Raw genomic sequence first — 22,750 nt, 5'->3', positions numbered from 1 at the left:
CTGTTGTGCAATATTAGTCATTAAAAGCTTCAAACGTCTGATTAGACTCATAGTCGTGGAAAAGTGCCATGGACAGTGGGTTTTCCTGTAATTTAAAAGTGATTCACCCATATGACAACTAGTTACGCTGAAACAATTTTCACGTTTTAATGCACAAGTTGAGGAAAGCAAAAGCGTCGAATTGGTAATCTTATCCTGTTGTTTCCCCTTCCTATAATACAGATTTATAGCAGTTTGCGAAAACAACGTAAATAGGTTGAATGAACGAATTTCAACTTAATTTGCTAAAATCCGGCGTGTTTACAATCAACCGGCGGACTCGAGCTTATGCGAAATTGAAAGATATATGGTTGAGTTTTGGTGTTTCGTGGGGAAGTTGCTCGTTGCGATTTTCAGTCGGCGTCGACGTGGCCACGGCGAATTTATTGCTATTCGCTGGACTTTCTGTTTTCACATGTCACCGGCTGAGTTTCGCAACTTGATATTGTGGCTTTAAAATTCCCATGTAAAATTTCGCCAACGTTAATATAAACATTAGAACACGATACAATATTACAAGTCGCAGTGGGACTTGTGCGAAATAAATTAAATCCGCGATCCGCTGAAATGTCAGCAAACGTTCGCATTAAATTAAGATTTTAATATGAAACAAACATCCAGGTAATATGTCTATACACGAAGGTAATTCTTGTGCAACAATCGCCGTTCTCCTCTATAATGGCACCATTAAAACGCCACCCACAAGTGTAGAGCAAATTGCATACGCCGACATGGGCACGTATTTTACAATCAAACCTTGATTTCCAACGCTGCCAACAGCGCATTAGGGTACATAAATTTACTTACTTAAGCGATAAACTTGAGGAAAGGATTCACACAAAATTGATTTTGAAAGCGTCCAGCCTTAAACGTTTAATTTATTGTCTTACCGTGCCGGCGCCTCATTCAAATTTCAATTTAAGTCATGAAAATATCTCGTTACTTTCCACGACGAAAATTTCTTAATCCATAAATTTAATACGTTCACTTATTTTACAGTTGGGGCTAATATCGTATTTTAGCCGGAATTATAGCCGTATCTTTGAACACACAAATGGATCGTTGGAAAGTCAAGTACGATGTTATCGCCAGGTTTTAGATGCAATCAAAAAACTTAAAGCAAAGCTAATGAGAATTCCCTAAATACCAAGACCTGGAGTTTCGTGAGTGGAAGTTGTAATAAACATTATAGCAGACTAGCACGAAGAAAAAGCCAACTTTGGTCGTGCAACGCTTTTGTTTGCAGGAAGTGTTAGAAGTAAATTAAAAGCAATCGTGGATAGTTTTTCAGATCCTTAATCTAACAATTGGTGAATGCTACGATCGCAACTCGTAAATGTTACTGAGCGGTTCAACCTTGAAAATAGATCTTGTTGCTATACCTGCCTTCGATACATGTGGAATAAAAAACAGAACAAAAAACACATGCTAGAGGTTCGCCCATCGTCGGCCGGATTACCTACAGTCCGAATCTCCACGCTTTTATTTTTTATTCGCAACAAAAAATAACTATTCCGTTTAAACCTCGTGTAATCTATGACCTTAAAAATTTCTCAATCGATGATAAGCGTAATAGAATACTACAATTAAATTTTTGCATACAATATCATCTCGTGACTATTGAAATCATTATAATTACAAAAGCTATTGTAATTTATCACATAACAATGATACAATCCTAATTAATCGTTTCCTTATATTACAGGCACGATTTGCGCTTGTAAAATTTTAATACGCTATTGTAAGTGAGCTGGTTAGCTGGGGTCAAAGGCCTCGAACACAAATTATTTTACGAAGTGACAGTATAATGACTAACAGCGTCGACCTGGCATTTCTGAAACCTGCTGAGATCGCTCTGCGAGTCGTGATCAGCATAATCTAACGCTTACCCAAAATCAATAGGGAGAGCTGAGGCCGAATGATACAAGAATCGCTTCAACGTTTTGTTCAATTGCGATGCGAATGACCCCAGATGAACATTTCCTAGTACTGAAGGAGTATTTTGAATGTGAACGTGAAAGGCCACGCACACATGCGAGGGGAACTAAAAATATTACGAGATGACATTGAAATGTTAATGCACTCTGGTGTGCGCTGGCGCATTTTACGTATTCCACTCGATCTTGCAATAAACTGACGCTCAATAATTTCATTTTATCAATTGTTACGACAGCTATAACTTTATACTTCAGCGTCGAATGAGAGCGGAATCCGATAACGTGGTCAAATCGTCAATTGCATATGAAATCTTAGCGAATCCTTATATTGTAGCTTCTATATATATGGCAGGACTTTAACAGGCCTTGAATAGCGACCTTTAATTTTACTTTTTATTATTTATGTACTAAAATATCTACACGTGCGTTATATAGCTCTGACTGGTATGACTAAGCGTTTAAAAAATGATTAAATATATACATTTGATTACAATTTTTCAAATTTTTATTTCAACTAAAAGATACCTACGTGCCTTCGATCACATATTAAATATTGTAATGACTAGTATTCGTAACTTACCTATCTGAATATAGAATATTTAGCAAATTATTAATGTAAACAATTGTTGTAATCCTACCTCCTGATATTATAAATGCGAAAGTTTGTAAGGATGTGTGTATGTTTGTTACTCTTTCACGCAAAAACTACAAAACCGATTGCAATAAAATTGGGTATCCAGACAGCTGGACAACTGGAATAACATATAGGCTTTTTATCCCGATATTCCTACGGGATACGGACTTATGCGAGTGAAACTAAGTGGCGCAGCTAGTGTGTAATATATCTAAATCATGAAGATGCACTTACAAAATTTTAATATAATTTTAAGATATTATATTATATATTTAACATTAATTTAAAATCAAGGAAGTGTTATGAAATTTTTTGCAGAAAATAATTTTTTAAAGATATATCTAATTAAATTAAAATAAAAACTTGGATGCTACAAGGACTTTTAATTATTAAAAAGAATTTAAATTTATTTACATCGCTTAGCGTAAGTACGGTTATATTTATGTAGATTTTACGAGTCCTTAATGTTGTTTATAAGATTATTTGAATATTAAATTGTTTTTATTTTTGATAAAAACACGCAACGGTAACGCCAGAAATTTCTTAAACAGTAATTAATTATGAAAATTTGTTAGCAATGTGTTAGCTCACGCAAAATTAAAATTTATTTTGTCGCGTTTCAAATTTTTTTAATCTATAATCTAGACTTCTAAGGGCTATAATAAAATCTGAATACAACGACGATTCCATTTATTAAATTACTTTCTGACAAGCAATAAATTCACTTTAATAAAACGTTATTTGATGGCAAATTAATTTAATAAAAAAGATAGTACATAGTTTTTAGAGAATTGAATAAAAATTTTGTGAATTAATATGCTTACTATAGATTTTACTATTATTTTTCACTTTATACTTAATTATAAATATAAAATCCATTATATTAATAGATACGCAGTTTTTATTTGAATGTTTATCCGTGAATTATTGGAAGGATCATTTCATTTTGTATCATGTTTTTATTTACCAACTCACGTATTAAATTTTAAACAATTGACACATATTATTTGCAAATCATGATATTGTCTAAATCAATAATTTTTCCAGCGAATAGGTATCATACAATATAATGAAATGTATGGGTGAATTTGGTTGACTAGAATATACTGTTTATCATAACTTTATTTCAATTTAATTTTATATCTAACAGCTATTATTTTATTTCCATTGCACTATCTATTTGAAACAGAACTTTTCAATATAAGTACAGTATGTAATGTTTTTTTCAATTTGTCTTTAAAAAGTTTCTCATTTATTGTCAGTACATATTTATTTTGAGTAAAAATATTGCAATATTTCTTGATTAATATATAATTATTTTGTTATTTTCACGTGAAAAAAAAACCTTTTCATAAAAACAATTTTTATTAATAATTGTAATTTTCAAATTCTATTTTTAAATCTCTTTAATCGTCACTCATAGTCTTATAAAGATTGTAAAAAAGTTAAAGATACTATGGACAATATAGATAAAGATAATAAATAATATAAACTGTTTGTTTATTATTTTAACCAAATGCTTTTAGGGATATGATAACAAATTTGCATTTTCTATTTTATCAAAAACGGTTTACGCATTTTTATCTGTTCTCTGAAAAAAACACTACGCATTAAATTTTCACAACATGTTTACAATTTATATTTCCACTTTAGTCATTATTTTATTACGCATTATATTTTATCTAATAGTTCATATTCACTTATACAACTTTATTTTGTGTATCTTTCAATATTTTAATTTTTATTGTATTAAATAATAGCATTTGGAATTACCTCGAATAATTATTATTAATAATTTTTTGTCGTTAATTTTATCAATATTTATGGTGAAGTTTGTAAACAAATAATTTGAACGCGACCCATAAATTAATGATATTTATGTAAATGATATCTTATATTTGCAAGTTTAATTATGTTGACTAAAACGTACTAAAAAGTTTAAATATTTTATTTTTTCACTTCCTTTATAATTAAGGGGCAATTTTTAACTTGGCCACGCGATATTTATGTTCAATTTAATTTATTAACACTTTATTTTCAATCATTAATATTAACATCGCAATTAAAATTCAAAAAATGAATCGTTTAATTTTACGGTTGACAGTTGTAATTTCGAACGCCACGGGCCGTTAATTTTCAAACGTTTTCTAGCACCTATGTTCCAAATTCAAAATGATTCCTAGGGACTTACCTGAGTGGCATCAGTGTATGGTGTCGACGAATTTTTGTCGACAAGTTGTGAACCAAAAATGGGAACACCACTGGATGTAGGCGTTAAGGACCTCACATCCGATATTTGTTGTGGAACCATTTTGTGAATCCAAAAAAAAATCCCCCAAAAATAAAAACAACACAACACAGTTCACCTATTGCACTTAACACTAATACTAATTTGTTTGTGTCTATAAAAAAAAAAACTTTCGCAAACTTTTAAAGTCCAAAAAGTAGCCTCTGCTTAGGGAGCCTCTCGGCAGAGCAATCGCCGTAGACTTCCCAATATCTCGACACTATTCTTAATTTTCGATCTAGAACTAATAATCTGCCGCTTTCTTCTGTTACGGCGATTAGTCCAAAAGTCATAATTTCAGTGTGCCGCGTACGTTTATTTATCAAGCGGCGTAAGTCGCATAACGTTTGGCGGCTACGTGCGCACTCCGCGATGACAGAGATCTTACTAACTACTCGGCAACATGCAGAGTGGTGTCAATATACACGCTCAGCTGTTCGCCGCCCCCCGCCGCCCGCCGCCCGCCGCCCCGCGCCGCGCAGGCGCCCCGCCCCGCGCGCCTCACTCGCGCTCGGCCCGTCGCCTCGAACGCACTTATTTACATTAAGAGCATCGACTCGATGATGCACGTTATAAAAATTAGTTTTATAGTTTATTTCCGATTTGCAATCGCATTGAATTTATGACACGAACGAGAACGTGTTTAGATATCTATACAATCTATCGTTTTGTTTATGTTTTGTATAGATAGATATTAAAAATGATCTACAATTCGCCATTTAACTTCTAACAAAAATCTTAATTCTATAATTACTAATAATATTATATACACATCAATTGTTCGAATACTATGTAACATTACAATAATCCATCATTAAGATAAACTATAAAACGTTATTGAATTATTACGTGTAAATTGGAATCTATTGTAATGAACAATTGATTCCATTAGTCACATTGACATGCTCCTTCAGATAATATAAACTGTTTAGTAATCATTTCAACATGACCTTAGCGCAATACAAATATATATATTAACAGATTGAAACCTTCCTGATGTACAAAAAATGAAAATAAAGTATTGAATTGGTTATATTTTTTAGTAGGTCATTCATCTGGCTAAAGGCGAATTAATATTGTTTCATCTGTTTGGTAGCGATGCTTACATTGCTATATGCATTTAAAATAATATAGTATATTATGGAATATGAAAGGACAATTAACGCTTTTCTATGACATATTGTAAAATGTACCTTAAGGCTTCACTTTAAGGACTAAATCAATTAAATTAAGTAATAGTTCTATACAATTGTTTAAAATTAAAGCGGTTACGCAGTTGAAAATAATTTAAATTTACCTATAAATATTAAACCAATGCTAAAAAAACATAATCAGGTTCCATATGGGCATAAGTAATCTAAATATTGGTTATATGTTATCTCTTTAGCTTATGGGCCACCGGTTGAAAAAAGCTGATACAAAACTGTCAAAACTTAATCAGACTTAGCCTAGCAACAACTTAGTGCACATGTCAACGGAAATATAGGGATTACTATAAATATATCATTGTATGAATATCTATACCATGGTCTGTAGCTGCACTATAGGGGTACCTACCTTGGCTTAGCGTAAGAGCTAGATATCTATAAGTACTAATATTAATAATAGCAAAAAGCATGCAATCAAGCAATATCATTTATTTCAATTTAACTCAATAACCGATCGACCTGTTTTAATTGTTCTTTAAAATGAGAAAGCTCTTTACCAAGTAACATTTTTGGGTAATATATAATCAAACAAATACATAATAATTAATTAAATAAATAATTCAACAGCTCTTATTAATCCGAGTTCCGCCCGTATGCTATAAACAATAACCAAACAAATGTCTATCAGGTGTCCGCGGTACATATTTTTACTTTTAACGCCACACAGCTGATGTTTCACTAATAAAATAAGTATTAATAACTTGTTTTAAAAGGAAATTCGCAGGGGAATGAGATGTTTCACTGTAGAAACATCTATATAGTAGATCATGTCACTCTCTATCCTCCTAACTATCTCCAGACAAAAATCCTTCTTAAAATCGTTTGCTTCCTTAAAAGGCAAACATACTTTCTTACGCCAGTCTTCTGTGAGGTGTGGCAGCTTCGGTGCGAGCTGGCCCAATTGCTGTCGAGAGGTGATGGACTTTCAAATAAAAAAATATAAAACTTTAATAAAACTCATACATATATACAAAAGCATATCAATTTTATGAACGCAAAATATTTGAAATTCTGTTAAAGGCTCGACTGAGTAATTACGGAATTTTATTTCACGTGAAAGATTTATTTTCGGTACGGGCTGAAATTCTTTACGTTAAATATTTCATATTGGTTCAATCGGCGTCCTATATTCGCATATATTTATATTTTGACTAGCTGCGTCCCGCGGTTTCGCCCGCGTAAGTCCGTGTCCCGTAGGAATATCGGGATAAAAAGTTGCCTATATTAGAAATTTTGAATTCAATGCTATAAAACTAAAAATTAAAGTTGCCTATATGTTATTCCAGTTGTCCAGCTGTCTACGTACCAAATTTCATTGCAATCGGTTCTGTAGTTTTTGCGTGAAAGAGCAACAAACACACACATATCCTTACAAACTTTCGCATTTATAATATTAGCAGGATTATTAGTAGGAAGGATACTAGCCTTGCATCCCGATTTCGCTGTGTTGTAAGATCAGTAAGTCCACCTTTGCGCTTATATAAATGCCTATAAATAAGTGATTTCTGAACCTTGATACTATTATACACGCGTAATCATTTAATCAATAACATCTATAACAATTAAACGCTAGGAAATATTGAATCATCGACAAAATGCTGACACGGCAGCACTCCGTCAGCCATGCATCATATTATGTGTCATTATGTTCGATAAATATAAATCAGTGATGCATTTAAATTGATAATTTCTTAATGATTTACATAAGGTTGTAAAGTATATATAAGTATAGAATAGTCTTCAGTCTAAGAAGCAGAGTATTCTTGATCAAGGTCTTCAATACTGAATGTCAAAACAAGCGTTTCATTCCGGCTTCGCCCGTAGCCATACGCCTACGCATATAGCATATGCGTATATATGCTATATGTGTAGGGCTATAGCTACAGGCATATAGCATACCTACGGAGATAGTACTTACGAATCACGTACATATCAAACGATGAATTTGTAAAAACAGTTCAGTAATTCTCGAGATAAGCGCGTTCAAACAAACACACAAAGGTGATCAGCTTTGTATGCAAAGGCACTAGATAATCGTTCGTGCTTCTAATTAATGAATCTAGAATCTCCTTAAGACTCCTCAGATGTCTTTGTCCTGGAAATACCGAAAAAACAACAATTTTTTTTAAATAATGTACGAATTAGTATAATATATATTGAAGTAAACATCTAATTATTATTTGTCTCACAATAAAATACCTCCCCTAAAAAGCCTCTGTGTCTTCCAGTTTCTCGTCGACCTGAAATAGGCTTTCATCATCTAGTGATCAAGTATGAAATTAATAATACAGTAACTTATTAAGGTTATTAAAAAAGCAAAGCAAGGCACAAGCGATAGTTCACAAAATCTGCTGACTACGCTATGATCAGTTCCTTTGGCCATGAATGAGTCAGTTACGTGGATATTTGACACTTTTGTAAACATATGACTATACTGTTACCTACCTCAACGTGATCTAATTAATTATTTTTGATGTTTTATTGTTCTTTATGACAAAGAGACATAAGATTCGTAGGCTTTTTTTAACCCCCAAAGTAATAACACAGGTCACAGACAACAAACTGTTATAAGTTGTTTAAGAATTGATAATGCATTCTTAGGTACTTTAAGATACGGTTTCTTTTATTATTTTTTACTTTTTAAAGGGAAATTAAGTTCTTATGTCGGGGGGTTTAGATTTTTTTATAATGCTATTAGCGGGCAACTGAGCTGGTGGTTCGTCTGATGGTAAGCGATCACCACCTCCCATGAACATTCGCAGAAGTCGTACCTCTGCGGATGCGCTGCCCGTCTTTAAGGGATAAGGACGATAGGAAAGAAGGAATGGACTAGAAAGGGTGAGGAAAAGAAAACGGGCCTCTGGCTCCCCCACTCACCGTACGTAGTAGCATGCTACTATTTCTCGCCTAATATTATAAATGTGAAAGTTTGTGAGGATGGATATATATGTATGTGTATGTATGTTTGTTACTATTTCACGCAAAAACTGCTGAACCGATTGCAATGAAATTTGGTATGTAGATAGCTAGACAACTGGAATAACACATAGGCTTTTTATCCCGGGATACAGACGTACGCGGGTGACACCGTGGCGCAGTTAGTATATCATATTTGCTCGAATGTTAAATCATGTATTCGATTGCTGTTTTTCCAATAGCACACATGCAGCAATGAATATTCGTATTACATGTTATATATCACATTATGACAATAACATTTCAATTATAACGCATATAACCAGCTACTTATGATATAAAATGCAATACAATCCTATTGAAATTCAAATAATAAGTATCGACGCTCAAAAGCCAACAACATTAGAACCTCACAAGAATCATATGATTATTATATTATTATGTATCGCGTTAAAAACATGCGCAAGAGACCCGGCCAAGATCAACTTTTAACTTACCCAATACCCTACAACTGCATCAAAGAACTCGTAGTGTACATTGCGTTATAAGTACAATTTACTGGCAAAGCTACTCGTATTGAAGCAGCAATGGATGAGATACAATTTTGTATTTTTGGAGAATCGTTATGTGGTTTGTACTTTGGTAAAGGTCCGGTGAACAATATTAGATAGGTCATCTAGTTGTCCCGCTACGCTGTCCCTTTCACTCTCTCTTGTTTATATATCTGTCTCACTCACACCATAACCGGTTGAGTTCATAGAGTAACAGAGTTACTAAAGGCAAGTAATTGTAATCTGATTTTCTTTATTATAGATACTGTTATATTTTAATATGAAGCTTGTTGATTGACCCGGTGGTTCAGAGGTTAAGCCTGTCTTGCACTAGGATCGTGGCTTCGTGACAGGATACAATAAAAAAATACATTTATAAATCAATTAAAAATGTATTTAAGATTGAGATTTTATTAAATGAATAAAAATTTGTTTCTAATAAATTTCTAGGGTTCTTACATAATTCTAATCATTTTCTGTTTTCTCTCTCTTATAGATATAAATATTTGGTAGGCCAGGTTGTAAGTTTTATCGGAAACTTAACTGTCCCATAATAGAAGGTATTTACGATACTCTATACGATAAGTATTCCTAATAAGAATATTGGAATAATAATTTCATGTATAAGTATGAAATCCTACTAATCCTACTAATATTATAAATGCGAAAGTTTGTAAGGATGTGTGTGTGTTTGTTGCTCTTTCACGCAAAGACTACTGAACCGATTGCAATAAAATTTGGTACCTAGAAAGCTGGACAACTGGAATAACATATAGGCAAGTCTTTATCCCGATATTCCTACGGGATACGGACTTACGCGGGTAAAACCGGGGCGTAGCTAGTACATCATAATATAACAATTTAGAATTTGCAACAGGCCGAAGTCATGACTTTATAATGGCGCGAAAAGTGTTAGAAAAAAGAAAATTAAAAATAATTATACTTCCCTGTCACAGATATTTCTGTGAGGGAGGTAAAACACCAAATTCGAAAATAGGAAATTTTCTATTAAACACAGAAATAATCATGAGAATCGTATGAAAACTGACAAGTTATCTAGAAATGAGACAAATATAAACATGTTACATAACAGTTAAAGTGAGTATCTTGGTTGTTTTTACAGTTGAACAAGGGAAGTAGAACATATTTGTATGTTTGTCAATGAGTTTGTCCCTCGAAAACTGTTGAATTTCACTTGAAATTGACCTTTAAAAAATAATGATAATGTAATTATGAAATCTCGCAAGACGTCGCGGGCTCGCTTAGTAAATACAATTAAGTGAGTCGAGATTTCATCTTTCTTACTGTTTTAATGGGCTCAAAAAGCACGCGTCGCCGCGGGGCAGAACTAGCAATTATAAAGACATGTAATGTCGTGATTAAATTATGATATTAAATGTTAAAGCTGAGTACACATGGAACAAAATGTTTACTATGATTTAAAAATTAACCAGCTTTTGCCCGCGGCTTCACACGCGTTAAATTCGTAGTAGTTTAATAGATGTACATACATATACATCTTCCTCTTGAATCACTCTATCCATTAAAAAAACCCTATCAAAATCCGTTGCGTAGTTTTAAAGATTTAAGCATACACAGGGACATACGGTCAGAGACAGCGATTTGTTTTATACTATGTAGTGACTAGCGGTCCGCCCCTGCTTCGTCTGTGGTACATTTACAGCCTATAGCCTTACTCAACAAATGGGCTATCTAACACTGAAAACATTTTTCAAATCGGACCAATAGTTCCTTAGATTAGTGCGTTCAAACAAACAAACTCTTCAGCTTTATAATATTACCACAGATTATATAATATTAAACTTTGTAGCAATTACTGCTATTTATTTGATTCTTCCGCAATTTATGTACATTAAGCAAAGAAAATATATTTTGTTCAAAGAATAAAAAACTTATTGTATACATATTTTGTAACGTAAATAACAATTCTATGGAGTTTGTAATATAAGCCTATTTAAGCCATTGTAAAATATTCATAAAATTGCCTTTCAAACGTTTCATTTAAATCATGTAAACTAATCCTTATATACAATTTTATCTAAAATCTATACTCGATATGTCGTGAAAAGGTTAACAAATACAATACACAGTTATAATATAGTTATTCCAAAAACAATAGCCAACTTAATGTGCTTTTTATGATTAAGTTCTACTTAAGCAATAGACCACACAAGACGTGCAACTTATGTAATTTATGTATATTGAAGGCATATTAAGTAACGGTATATCTTTTAAGGTTGCACACTCGAATCGACTCATTATATCAAACTAGTGGTCCGCATCGGCTTCGCCCGTGGTATGTGATGAGATAAGTCCGATCAAACAATCAAACTCTTCAGCTTTATACTATTAGTATAGATGTGCGCCGGAGGTATGAGGCATTTTAATATTTTATTTAGTTTGTTACATTTTGCACTGGTTGCCTGGAAGAAACTACTCATTTGCCATCTAACCTGTAGAATTTAATAAAAAATCTTCTATAATAACAATGAACCACTGGAGCCACTTGATAATCGAAAAAAATACCAAATTAATGGTAGTTGGTTAACAGATCCTTCGAATAGCAAATTTATAAGGAACTAGCTGCGCCCCGCGGTTTCACCCGCGTAAGTCCGGATCCCGTAGGAATATCGGGATAAAAAGTTGCCTATATGTTATTTCAGTTATCCAGCTGTCTATATGCCAAATTTCATTGCAATCGTTTCTGCAGTTTTTGCATGAAAGAGAAACAAACACACACACCTCCTTACAAACATTCGGATTTATAATATTAGTAGCATAAGAGAGAGAATCTGTGAGTCGCGGGCCAGCTAATTCATAATCATTCCAATTGCTCCAGAAACACATATTATATCTTAATTAAATATTAACCAGCCTATTTGTGTTATCTCTATACAAAAGCCCGACGTTACTGAGGTCACGCTGCTAATAATATTTATTTTATAGATTTTGTTAATTGAAAAAGTTAAAAGAAAAGAAACCTAGTTTATTGGAAGAACAAACTACGCCGTAGTAGAAATTTGCGGATTGTGAAATATGCGAGTGCTTTCTTATTAACACAAAAACCTAGATAATTAAATGACTAATCGCATATTCGTTAAAGATAACTCAACTTCATGAATACAAACAAGGAAACATCAACTCTTTCTCATTCAAGTAAAAATGTGCAATGACTGATCTAGTGTTTTTTCTAATGGAAATACATTATATTGCGTTGAACCTACACTAGGATATTTTTGTATCCCGTTCACAGAATACAAAGTTCACACTAAAGAAGATTAATCATTAAACAGAACCTCATCTCTTCGGAATATTTAATCTACATCTAGTAGAATAATAATAATCTGATAACGAATATAATGAGAGCCATCAAAGCCCTGGAAAAGCTTTAAGTCAGTCTTTGTAAATCTAATCACGTCTGCTAAAGGAAATGCAACCTTATTCCCTTCACGGTGAATGTAATTTTCTTCAAGATTGAAAACTAGATCTTTATGAGAGCGTGTGAAATTGTTGTTTACTTTATCTTTTAGATTCATTATTATCGGTTTATTAATTGAATTAGTCGCTTCTTAATTTTTAAATCTATCAGTAGTTTTACTTATATCGTGAATTATAGAAAGGTGACCTCCTATCGTTTTAGTATAATTATTAGGGTCAAGTGTATCGTCATTCAAAATTTTTCAGTTTTGAGAGTAGTGCGTATCATACATACAAAATAACCTACTCAAAATTAAGACGTTTGGTAAATGTAATATAAGCCTCGTATATCATAAAGAGAAAATTTCAGGCTTATCTACAAATGGCTGCCACTTTTATTTATTCTTTTTCTGATACACATACAAACATACAAAAAATTTAGTAAAAGAAAAAGCAGTAATGAAGAGATGGCCTTATGGCTGAAATGGCTGAATGAGAAGGCCATTAGGTTTATATTTCAAGCTCATGCTTCTTTAACTTTTTCTTATGTTTCTTCTTCCAAATGTATCATCCCGAATAGTGAGCAATATTTCATAGATTTGTCCTTTTAGCTAGTATTATAACTGAAAGTAGTAATATTTCTGTTATAATAATACTTTAGGAAAAAATTTCTGACATTCGTCAACTTGTATTATCTAAAAACTTTTAAGTTTGAGTTTGAGTTCAACGGGTTATCTAAAGCAAAATACCGTAAATATTAATATGTAATTATTAATATTGTTTTAGTGTCACGCTGACCGTATGCTGACAGCCGAAACTTATGAACCATCAGCCCACACATTATCCTATAACGCTTCATAGAGGTTCAGGTTCAGGTCAACGTGCTGTCAATGTGACTAACCAGCCTTCATCACGTTCGTCCCACTGTAGGTACGTCAGTAGATAAAAGCAAGGCGGAGCAAGGATCCAATGTAATCCAATAAATAATCTTGACAACGCTTCTCGAAATCGCGAAATTACTCCTAATTTGACATTTGATTGAGTGTAGGTTTGCAACTTATATCCCCCGCGGACGGGACGCTCGAATCGAATGAATGAATTGATATAAAAGCTGTCAGAATTTCACACTGGAATCTTTTCAGTATTTTAAAAATATTTTCTGCCATGTCTGTTGTGAATCGGAATTATTTTTCTGGGATATTGTATTGCTGTCTTATGTGCTTGCTTGCATGATAGGATTCCAGTCATGTTAAGAGGTCTAGACTACCCAGGGACAGATCCTTCGCCGCTAAAAGAAGAGACAGTGACCCATAATTAACTGTAATTTCTAAACCATGCATTTAAAACCGAAATATGGTACAATTTTTGGCGTTTCCTGTGAAATTCTGATATCATTACCTGGTCAGGAGATGGTCATGAGAATATCTCCTTTTGGACTACAGCACATATATTCTCACATGCATATACATACTTAGAACTCATTACTTCCATGGTCAAAAGTGATCGATACTTCTTTAAGTATAAGTGGCAGTGGTTCACAAGCAGATATGGAAAAACCTTACAATTGCTATTGCAATATCGATTATTAAAACATATTAAATGATTATGAGAGCCTCTTAGATATATTAATGATATTCATCATCCATTTAATGTGATGAGGATTGATTTGGTTTTTCTGTTTATTAAGATATAACTCAAACACCACGCAACCAATTTAAAAAAATTCAATAAGAATATATCATTATTGATTAATATTATATGTCATTTACTAGCTGTGCCTCACGGTTGCGCTCACGTCGAAATGATGTTAATGCTAGCCTTTATGCATTCCTTTCCTTCATGGCTTCCTCAATAAGTAGATTATTTAGCACAATAATTTTCAATTCAAACTAGTAGTTTTTGATATTAGCACGTTTAAACAAACAAATTCTTCATCAGCTTCTTGATCTTCAATTTACCATTTCAATGTATTTTTAAATTCGGTCAACCTCGGCGAAGTCAGAACAAATGGTTAGGATAATATTGATCCACTAACACGATATTATTTTACTGCAGCATTCTCTATTAATTAAAGTGAGTCTATTAGAAGTCATTTATACAACAAATAAGTCATGTGGGTCCAGAATTAACTAATGTTTCATTAGAGAAAGAAAACAATATCCACGAGTTAGACCACCGTGTGTGCGAACTCTGTTATCAATTTTGCTATTTGATTGATTGCAAGTGAGCAGTAAAGGCTAATTGATGGAAACAGGGGCAAAATAAAGATCTACGATTTCATAAATCCAACTTATAAATGTAAGGATGTGTGTATTTGTTGCTCTTTCACGCAAAAACTACTAAACCGATTGCAATGAAATTTGGTACGTAGATAGTTGGACAACTGGAATAACATATAGGCAACTTTATCCCGATATTCCTACGGGATACGGACTTACGCGGGTGAAACCACGGGGCGCAGTTAGTAATTCATATAAATCGAACTATAACTTGCACTTGATTGTCCTTGCCAAATTATTAATAAATGGTAAACTGTTTTTGTTCGCCTGTCCCTGCTTCAAGTCCCTATGGAGCGGTTATGTGATATGATTTTTTTATCTGGAGATCGTAACGAGGCTAGAAAGTAATGAAGACTACTGTAGTTGTCATATTTTGACGAAAAGGCGCCTTTTATATAAAAACCTGATGATAGCAAAAGGCAAAGCATTAATAACCAATTCAATAGCCACCCAACTCGAAAGTCTCTGATGTGTTGACGCCAGCCGGTGTGCACCTTCTCGAGTAATATCTACAGATATCCTAATTAAGGGACAAGACATAGGCGGTATATTGCGACCTTTCAATAATGAATGTTGGGGATCTTGGGCTAGAGGCACTGGCTTAAGCGATTTTTGACACGCTTTTACCAGCTTCACCTGTATGTTTGTATGGAATCGACTTCTTTCGAATTTTAACGGATAGATAGCAGATTTAATTGACATTTTGTTTACTTATCTAGGATCGGTGAGAATACAATAATTCCATGAGTTTATCTTATTTTCCTGATTAGGATCGCCACGGTTAAATAGATTTCATTACGTATAATCTAAGAGCAATTGTGACAATGCTTAGAATATTCTATACTTAAGATGCGTTTTTAATTTTTTTATGATGTGTATTTTTTAAATTGTTGATATGTTTAAAAATGTTAACACGACTCCGGGTTATCTATACTTCTAATATACAGTTGAAAAGCTCGTTTGCTTGTTTGTATGCTTTAAAAAATTAAACAGAAAAACTATGATAAAATAATATGCATCGTTCATTCATCTGACCTTCTAAGATTTTGGAAAGTACATAAATTTCTCACATACAATAAAATAAAAATATCCTACCCAACTCACATTTTAGACCACACAAGGACAGACGAAAGAAAATATTTGGAAATTAAAACGGCAGTATCCTTGCAATTGTGGGCACAGTATGGTTCTGGCTCCCTGCTAACTTAATTATAATTAACTAGCCCCTCGCCCCGACTCCGCATGGATTGAGGCAGGATAAAATTGGAAAAATGACATCTGTAATTTACGAATAATGTAGCGTTTTATTGGCAGAATTAATAAAATATAATAGTTTAAAAAAAACTAAAAAACACGCTTTGACAAAAATCATATTTTGCAAATTGAAAACTGGAATAATTTTAACAAATTAGTGTATTGTCATCGGTCCTCAATAAATCTACAAAGTTTGAACGAAATCTGGCCGTTTAAAGTGGGTCAAAATCGCGCCCAAAGAAGTCGGTTACAAACAAACACATACAGGTGAAGCTAATAAAAAGCGTGTAAAAATAAACACTGTCAAGTTATGAAATAAATATCCATTAAATAATGATATTTGCTTTCAAAAAGGGAATACTCTCCGTAATTATAGATTCACTAACTTGTCTCACTTTCTATTAAACAGAGTCCACGTAAGTTTATACAGGGTACATTTAATCCTAGTCATCCTAATACTCATCAAGATAATATTATATAGTCATGAAATTGTATTGCAAGTGCATGGTCACCGATCCTAGATAAGTGTACAAATTTTGAATGAAATCTATTATTTTAGGTGAATTAAAATTTGATTCTAAAGAAGCCGGTTACACACACATAGGTGATGGTAATAAAATAATCTGTTTAAATGTTATTTAAAAAAAAGCAGTGGGTCAGTGGTGAGAACCTCGGACTTCAAAATCGATAAGTCGGGGTTCGAGACCGGGGCGAGCGTGCAGGAAATAAATTGATTTTTCGATTTATATACACATGTGGATAGCATCACCACCGCTTAAAACGGTGAAAGAAAACATCATGAGGAAACCGGCATATCCGAGAATCAACACATATAGGTACATTCACAGAATACATAAACACATTTTGCGCCTTGTCCACCAGATTGTGTGGAAGAGATCGCTGTAGCGATAAGATCGCCTGTTGTGCTCTCGTGGTGTCAGTTTTTTATATTATTATTTGTAGTGGGTACTAGTAATAAAAAATTAATAAGTATTTCTGTATGTTATGGTGGACAGTTAAACATTTTGGTTTGATTTGATTTGATTTTTTTTTCATTTTCGTAGTACCCATTATTAAGTAGCGATAACAGATTAAGAGTCTTTATTTGTGTGTTTGTCTACGTATATACCAAAACATTACCTTAATTTTCCCATTTCAACACCTTATCGTTTTATTTGTTTCGTTATGATATCAACTCGTGTAATGCCACGTGTAAAACGTGTATAAGGAAATCGGAAATTTTTGTCATTAAAATTAGATTGAAGCAAGAAAGTTCTACAGGAAAAGAAACACAGCGATAAATAATTAACTTTGGACGAAAGCAAATAAGAGAGCCTATGGATAGGGATGTCCTACACATTATAACTTGATTTTTATTAAGAAAACTAATTATTATTATATTACCAGAGTATGTATGAATGAATGAATGAATGAATGAATGAATAAAACTTTATTGTACACACCAATAGGAAATATATCAAAAGCACAGACTAAAAATACAAGTTGCACAATAGGCGACCTTATGGCTACAGAGCCATCTCTTCCAGGTAACCAAAACAAAGAAATAATACATAGAAAGCGTATAGGATAGTGTATAGATTTATTACATTAAAAAAAAAACAGATTTGATTTTGACAAACTTCTGCATTTTATATTTGCGAATGAATGTTGTATTCCCTATTTTTTAATTATACGTTGGTGATACAACAAATTAAGGACGCTCATCTTAAATATATTTCCAAAAGTTAAAGCCAGTATCATATATATTCACAATATGAATTGTTATTAGAAAACTACAGAATTGCCATTTCATAAAGATTCTAATACAATTTTTTTAGTTTTAAACCAAGTATGAGTTTTTATCTTATTAAAATGTATCCCGTAAGGTATACTTTATAACCAGAATTATAGAGTTTTCAAGTCTATAATTCTGGTTATAAAGTATATAGTTATTCCCTAACTAACTTTATTACTAACTTTAAATTGTCTTTAATATCTTGAGATTTTGCGTGTCAATAAAATAAAAAAATATATATTTCGAAGTGACAGCCCTAGCAGTTAGTAAAAATCTACTAATCCGGCACAACGCCGTTTGTTTTATGCGCGAATTGAATTCTTGAGGCGAACTTACCTCGTAAATAACCACTGAAACACGACAGTGGGGGATTTACAAACACCTTTATTTCACGAAAAATAGTCCAGCCCTGAGTTCTATTTATCTCTAACTTTGCAATGATATCTTTTTTGGATTTAGTAAAGTAAGTGATAAAATTAAAATAGTTTTATGATGTTTAGGGCTGCGAGATAGCAGAAATTTGATACGAAATACTTAACTAGACTAGAATAATCTACAAAAAATCGGTCAAGTGCGAGTGTGAGTCGCGTAAGGGTTCTGTACAAATAAGAAAAGAGCAACTAAAAAAAATGGTCTCCCATCCAATTAATGACAGTACCAACCGTTGCTTAATCTCGTTTTTATTTGTTGTATAGCAGCAACAGCAACAGAAATACATCGATGCTGAAAATTTCAATGTCTAACTGTCACGGTTCATGAGATACAGACGTGTGACAGACGGATGGACAAACAGACAGCCAGACGGACAGCGAAGTCTTAGTAATATGGTCCCGTTATATATTGGGTACGGAACCTAAAAAGCTTACATATAATAGAATTGCTTACAGCAATCGTGGTTATAGTTATAAGTTTATATAAACAACTAATAAAAACTGAAATATATCTATTCATTATAACAGACACGTCTTTAGGATGTAATAACGTCAAATTTAATTTGTTTCTATCACATAATATTTTGATTGCATTTTCTATAATAAAGTGTAAAAATACGACTGTTTCCGATTCAAAATAACATATATAATATATATTTGACAGGATGTTCGTTAAGGCAACGCGTGCGGAGAAAAATCGCAGATGCGTAAACAGCCTATTCTATTTTCTTAACATTTCCCTACCAAATTTATTTATCAGCTTACAGCATCACAGAAATACGTGAACTATTTCTGCGAGTCGAAACGCCCCCAACATTTTTCCATACGATTTAATTTCTTGGAAAATATGCTGCGTGATCTAACTCAGCACAATGTTAATTTGAATCATCGGCCCGTACGAGCACGGCGTACGGGCGTGCGGTAAGGCTGGCTACGAACGAGCGACTGTGCGACTGCTTTCAGACTTTAATTTATTTAGACATTATTCGATGAATGATGTATTGTAAACGTTCCTCAGAAGCTTAGCATTATGTTTATAAAAAGTGAAAAGCTATTTCGTTTATTTAATATTATAGGTTGTTTGTGTGTCTTCATGTACCTAATACATGCATCATAAAAACTAGGCAAATCCGTTGTAAATGTTTGTACATTTTATACAAACTTCTTAAATTGTTGCATACTGGATTTAATGTATAAACCATAATTTATTATAAGGTCTTTTTATAAATGACAATTTTAAAATTCCGTAAAGTACCATCAGGGAGAGACAAAGTGCTATTGAAAGTTTATAAGAATGTATGGATGTTTCTTACTTACTTTCCTTTATTCCTCTGGTCAATCCTTTCTTAATCCCTTCCCAATTTGAAGTCGGCAATCCATTTGTAGAGGCGTAAGATCTGCAATTGACCTTACACCTCCCCAAATGTTCATGGGCGCTGGTAGCGCTTACTATCAGGCGACCCACCAGCTCCATTGCCGACGATGACATGAAAAAAAACGGGACAAAATCACAGGCAGATAGTAATCGAATTTAAACTAAACAATCCCACGTGTATCACCAGCCTTAGATAACACGTTATTTTGATAACAAAATCAGATCGTTACTAACCAAAGATTCGTTCTCGGCCAGGCATCCTAGGAATTCATTGATAACAATTAGTAGAAATATCGTTATCTCAACTGTTTTATATGCAAATAGCATTGTAAATGATCAAATATTTGTATATTGTACTCATGATACTCACCGTGTTGTTGATTCGTTGGGAATCGGTGTTTTTTGAAAGTGGCGAGTTTTTCTTAACTCGTTTAAAGTTAGTACACTCTGAAATTCAACGATAGTCCATTTGTACATTATTTCGATCATTTCATTCAAATATGTATATGTATTAAAAGCACAGAAATTCAAGGGTGGGACTTATTAGGACATATCTCTCGGTCGTTTTCTTTCAGATATATGTAACCAATAGCAATTAGGCCAACCAACATTCATCATACTCCAATTTAAAACAAATTGACTGGAAAAGTTAATTTAAGATAATGACTGTTTACTAGATGTTGCTATTTACATGCTGTGTTAAAATGCACTTATATATCGTAGAATTATTGTAGTTTTCATTTAATTATATTTAAGTGAGTGCTTTTGTATTTCATTTTATTATATATCATATATACGCTTCTACGTAAAATAAAAACAATGAAGGAAAATCGATAGTTTTGTTATATTTTGATTCCGTTGATTGATATTTGAAACTCTACCAAAGCTTGGATATGAATAAATAATATTTCAAATATGCTAGCCCAACTACTACCGTCTATGCCTAGGTGGAGCCGGGGTTAGTGTCTAGTTAAAAAAAAAAACTTTTTTCTACATTTTGAAAACTTCAATCCTTATAGAATCTCCCCAAAACTGGAAATATAATGTTAAGTCCAACTCACACAATTACTCGTAACACAATGTTATATGAAATGACTATAAAAGGCAACGAATTCCACACACGATATGCAATCATACAAAAATTTGTGACATAATTATTATTTTCGCGGCATCACACAGAGATTTTCTCTGTTTAATTTGTTATGACTGTTATTTACTCAATCCTACTTTGTTTGCAACGGCAAAATACCATTTCATTATGTTTATTTAAGTGTTTGTACGCTATTAAAATGACATAATATATCTTTCTCAGTATCTCTGTTTGTTCAAATAATCATTGAAACGGCTGAACCGTTTTTGTTGTACATACTTTAACGCCAAAAAGATAGACGCTTTGCATCATAAAATTTACTAATTTTTTATATATTTTATTTAAGTATTTATTCATTTTATTTGAGGCAACCTGTAGTATAGTTAAAAAAAAACTGAAATAACTTAAAAATAATTTTCCGTTCAGTTCCATAAGTAAATCCGCGCGCACAGCTAGTTGAATAAAACCCACTCTATCTAAAATAACACGAACATTATTTCAGCCAGTTACATTCACGACGAGACGCCTCAGTTATTTCAAAACAGACAAACATACAAACATTTGTTTATAATCCATTTAAGTTTGTATCCATTAAATTAATTCCTTAAATAAACACACCAAAGGCCCAATATGTATGTGTTACATTTTGTCCATATGCTTCACTATTACATAACCGTTCCAATTGTATCGATGTAAGAATTTTTATAATTCCCGAGATGGCTAGTGATGGGTTGGGTTGTCGATAAAAGATGCATAAAATAATATAAAGATTACTATCTTAATATTAATTTTATCTTAGTGCTTCTGCACTTTTATATAGTAGTTTGAATAGTTTGGATAAATACCACGTAAGGTCTATATTCCGGGGGTGAGAAGTGCTGCTATCGATAAAAAGCTTTATGAATTAACGGTTATGTTTTTGAATACATTATTCACAAACATAACTCGAATTTTCGTGGTTTTAGCCCATTTTGTTATTCCTTTATTTATATCAAATTAGTATACTTGTATACATTTACATTGTCATCAGCCGATATATGTTCCCACTGCTGGGATAAAGCCTCCTGAGGGTTCAGGCCATAATCTACCACACTGGTCAAGTGCGGGTTGGCAGATGTCGCATGTCGTCAAACTTTTTAATTCTTGGACATGCCGGTGTCCTAACCATGTTTTCCATCACCGTTTTAAGCAGTGGTGATGTTATCTACATGTGCAGATAAATTGAAAAATTAATTTATTTCCTGCATGCTCGCCCGGTCTCGAACCCCGACTTATCACTAATTATGAAGTCCGAGTTTTCACCACTGAGCCACCACTGCTGTATACATTTAAATAACGTCGAAAAATGTTTCTCTCGTTTGATATACTGTAATAACGAAATAAACAAAAAACGGTATTTCATTATTTTTATTAGTGATAGCTAGTAAATAGTATCACACCGGAAACAATCTTCTTTATAATTTATCATATTAATGCAAAACATTTTCCCATGGCCCGTTAAAATCTAGGTTTATAA

At 33.0% G+C, this 22,750-nt stretch overlaps 1 protein-coding gene across 1 annotated transcript in view; it reads right to left on the bottom strand.

The window, feature by feature from the left end:
- Nucleotides 1-5,315, bottom strand: part of LOC119831639 (transcription factor SOX-4-like) — a 76,381-nt gene extending 71,066 nt beyond the window's left edge. The window contains exon 1 of the mRNA XM_038355073.1: nt 4,802-5,315. Within this exon, the coding sequence (XP_038211001.1) occupies nt 4,802-4,921 (120 nt within the window). The 5' untranslated portion in view covers nt 4,922-5,315. The remainder of the gene's footprint in view (nt 1-4,801) is intronic.
- Between the last annotated feature and the right edge of the window lie 17,435 nt (nt 5,316-22,750).

Source organism: Zerene cesonia, chromosome 14 (genome assembly GCF_012273895.1).
Source record: "Zerene cesonia ecotype Mississippi chromosome 14, Zerene_cesonia_1.1, whole genome shotgun sequence".
NCBI lineage: Eukaryota > Metazoa > Arthropoda > Insecta > Lepidoptera > Pieridae > Zerene > Zerene cesonia.
Note: the sequence above shows the minus strand (reverse complement) of the source record. Positions and strands in the feature narration are given on the sequence as shown.